The sequence below is a fragment of the Vitis vinifera genome, chromosome 16, assembly GCF_030704535.1.
Source record: "Vitis vinifera cultivar Pinot Noir 40024 chromosome 16, ASM3070453v1".
NCBI lineage: Eukaryota > Viridiplantae > Streptophyta > Magnoliopsida > Vitales > Vitaceae > Vitis > Vitis vinifera.
The window spans coordinates 21,193,836-21,196,632 of NC_081820.1; the positions used below are offsets into that span (position 1 = coordinate 21,193,836).

A 2,797-nucleotide genomic window follows, 5' to 3' on the forward strand; every position below is an offset into this window, starting at 1 on the left:
ATCAAGTCCAGCCATGTTATCCACCCACCAACCTTCGCACTTGGCAACTGTTGCCAAGTTATCCACTGCTCTTACATGGGCCCACCTCTCAAGCGTGTCTATCATCTGTACCTTACACGTTATCTTTGCTGAGATGGCAGAGGACGTGATCTTCGCATATTATAATAATGGCAGATTGTGGATGGCGGCGGAGACTTGTTCAATGATCTCATGCTGATTTTGAATGCTCTTTTTGGTGGAGGGTGAAAGTAACAAATTCAGCACCAGCCGCCAGCTGCAAGCCCGATCGTCCATTTCGTCTTTTAAGGAAATTAATTCATCAACTTTAAGAAATTTTGTGTAGATTTTAAACTCATGAGAAGGACACATTTCTGTAATTACAGCAATGTCTTTAGCGGAAGTTTAGATAAAATTATGTTTTTAGTCTTAATTATAAAGCAAAATTTGATTTTTTTTTTTTAATCAAGAAGTTGTCGGATTTTTGTATTCTGAAATTTGTTTGTTTATTTGTTTTATTTAAAAAAAAAATTGTCGGATTTTCGTATAATGAATATAGAATTAGTCTTGCATATGCCTCAGTCTAATAGGACTTATGAAAGGTAATATTTTTCTTACAGCATTTTCAGGTAAGGGTCATAGTGCAGCTTATTTAACTTATATGAACTGTAGAGTACCCCACCTGAATTCCACTCATTTTACATATTTTTCAAATTAGCACCATATGTTGAAAATTTTCTTGTATGCTTAACAAAAACTCGGATATATTCTTCCTTCATTTTGATAACATACACAAGAATAAACAATGACTTTAACTTGAGGTCTTTGAAGAGGTCCTCCAACAATCGTAAAATAACAATTCAATATCTTTACTACCTTTTATTTGATTAATAAAACATGACTCATGAATAACTTTTCCCATCATTTCACTTAGTTGGAATCTGTACCAACGCTATGGAGCACAACGGTCTCAATGGTTAGGCCTGGCCCAAAGCCAAACAAGACACCCCAATCCAATCCTTCACCTGTCGTCGTTTTGCCTTCCTTGAGTGATTTCTTTCTCATCTCGTCCAAAATAAATAAGACACATGCACTTGACATGTTCCCATATTCACTTAGAATATGCCTTGTTGCTTTGAGTTTCTGTTTATCTAAACCGACTTTTGCTTCAACTGCGTCGAGAATAGCTGGGCCACTTGGATGAGCAATCCAGAATAAGGAATTCCATTCACTAATACCAATTGGGTCAAAAGCCTTAGTCAAACAATTCTCTATGTTTTCAGAGATCAAGGTAGGCACATTAGGCCACAAATGAAAGGTGAGACCCACTTCACGTAAGTTGCCTGCAATAGCACCTGCTGAATTAGGAATAAATGTTTGGGCTGCTGAAACAAGTTGAAAGAGTGGTTGTTCAATCGAGATATCTGGATCAGATCCAATGATTACTGCTGCAGACCCATCACCAAAAAGGGCTTGGCCAACTAAAGAGTCCAAAGCATCTTCGGAAGGACCACGAAATGTAACAACAGTGATCTCAGAGCACACCACAAGAACTCGTGCTCCTGCATTATTCTCTGCAAGATCCTTAGCGGTTCGAAGGACAGTTCCACCCGCATAGCACCCTTGATGGTACAACATCACTCTTCTAACAGATGGTTCGAGGCCTAAAAGATTAGCGAGTTTATAATCTGCACCAGGCATTTCTACACCTGAGGTGGTACAAAATACAAGGTGGGTGATCTTCGATTTAGGCTGACCCCACTCTTTAAGAGCCTTCAATGCTGCTTCCTTACCAAGCTTGGGTACCTCAGCAGTGATAATCTCTTGGCGTATGTTAAGAGATGGAGCCATATAAGCACCAATGTTTGGGTGCTCCTCAAGCATTTCTTCGGTCAAATGAATGTAACGCTTCTTGATCATGGATTTGTCACCTGTATATAAATTAAATAACAGTAATATGTAAGCTCAAGGCACACTAGTGAAACAAAATCAATTCAATGGGTAGTTGATTGTTCAAGATGATCAAACATTGTTCAAGTGAGTGTAAAAAGATTCATCTTAATACAATATAAAAGCTTATTTTTTATTACATCAATTAATAAAGTGATCCCATGTGATTCAAAGAGCAGCTGCTCATACCATCACTCACAGATGCATTGTATTAATTTAAAATGAGTACACAGAAAGCTTGAAAAAGATGTTTCAGTGGTCGTAGGTGAATCATATGTATAAGAAGGATGTTAAAATTATACTTACAAATGCGGTTGAACTTCTTCTTGAGCTCGGTCATGTGCTCGCTTTTAGTGACCCGAAAATAGTAATCAGCGAAATCAGACTGGTACAGACAGTTGTCCGGGGTAGCTGTGCCAATGGCTAGAACGGTGGCCGGACCCTTGGCACGCTGAGCATTTCTAATTTCCTCCACAGACGCCATTGATAGTGTGTGATGACTACTGAAATGGAAGCTTCAAAGAGAAATGAAATTTTAGGAGCACAAGTGCTTGGAGCTGTCTGGCCAAAGTTGTGTGTTGAGGTTGGTATTTATAATCACCACAAATGCTGTCTCACCAACTCTCATCCACTTCCATGTAGGTAGGCTTGCATTTGAATAATCCGGTGCCATGGGGTTTGATTTCCATCTTGGTAGGCTTCGGTTTTCATTCTTTATTTTATTTTTCTGTCTTTCTTCTTCCTCTAAAGCTCTTTTGGTCTTCTAAACCCACGTAAGGCGGTTGGAAGCTTACCCTTTTTGACTCCAAGTTGGTAGCATCACTTTCATATCCCCCGAGTACTATTTGAC

At 39.0% G+C, this 2,797-nt stretch overlaps 1 protein-coding gene across 1 annotated transcript; it reads right to left on the minus strand.

Moving 5' to 3' along the window:
- Positions 1–731: 731 nt before the first annotated feature.
- On the minus strand, positions 732–2,510 carry LOC100853708 (stilbene synthase 4-like). Its single transcript, XM_003634026.4, has 2 exons — positions 2,254–2,510; positions 732–1,928 (listed from the first exon to the last, which is right to left on the minus strand). Exons 1-2 carry the CDS (start codon positions 2,429–2,431, stop codon positions 928–930), a joined length of 1,179 nt encoding a protein of 392 aa, XP_003634074.1. The 5' UTR covers positions 2,432–2,510; the 3' UTR covers positions 732–927.
- Between the last annotated feature and the right edge of the window lie 287 nt (positions 2,511–2,797).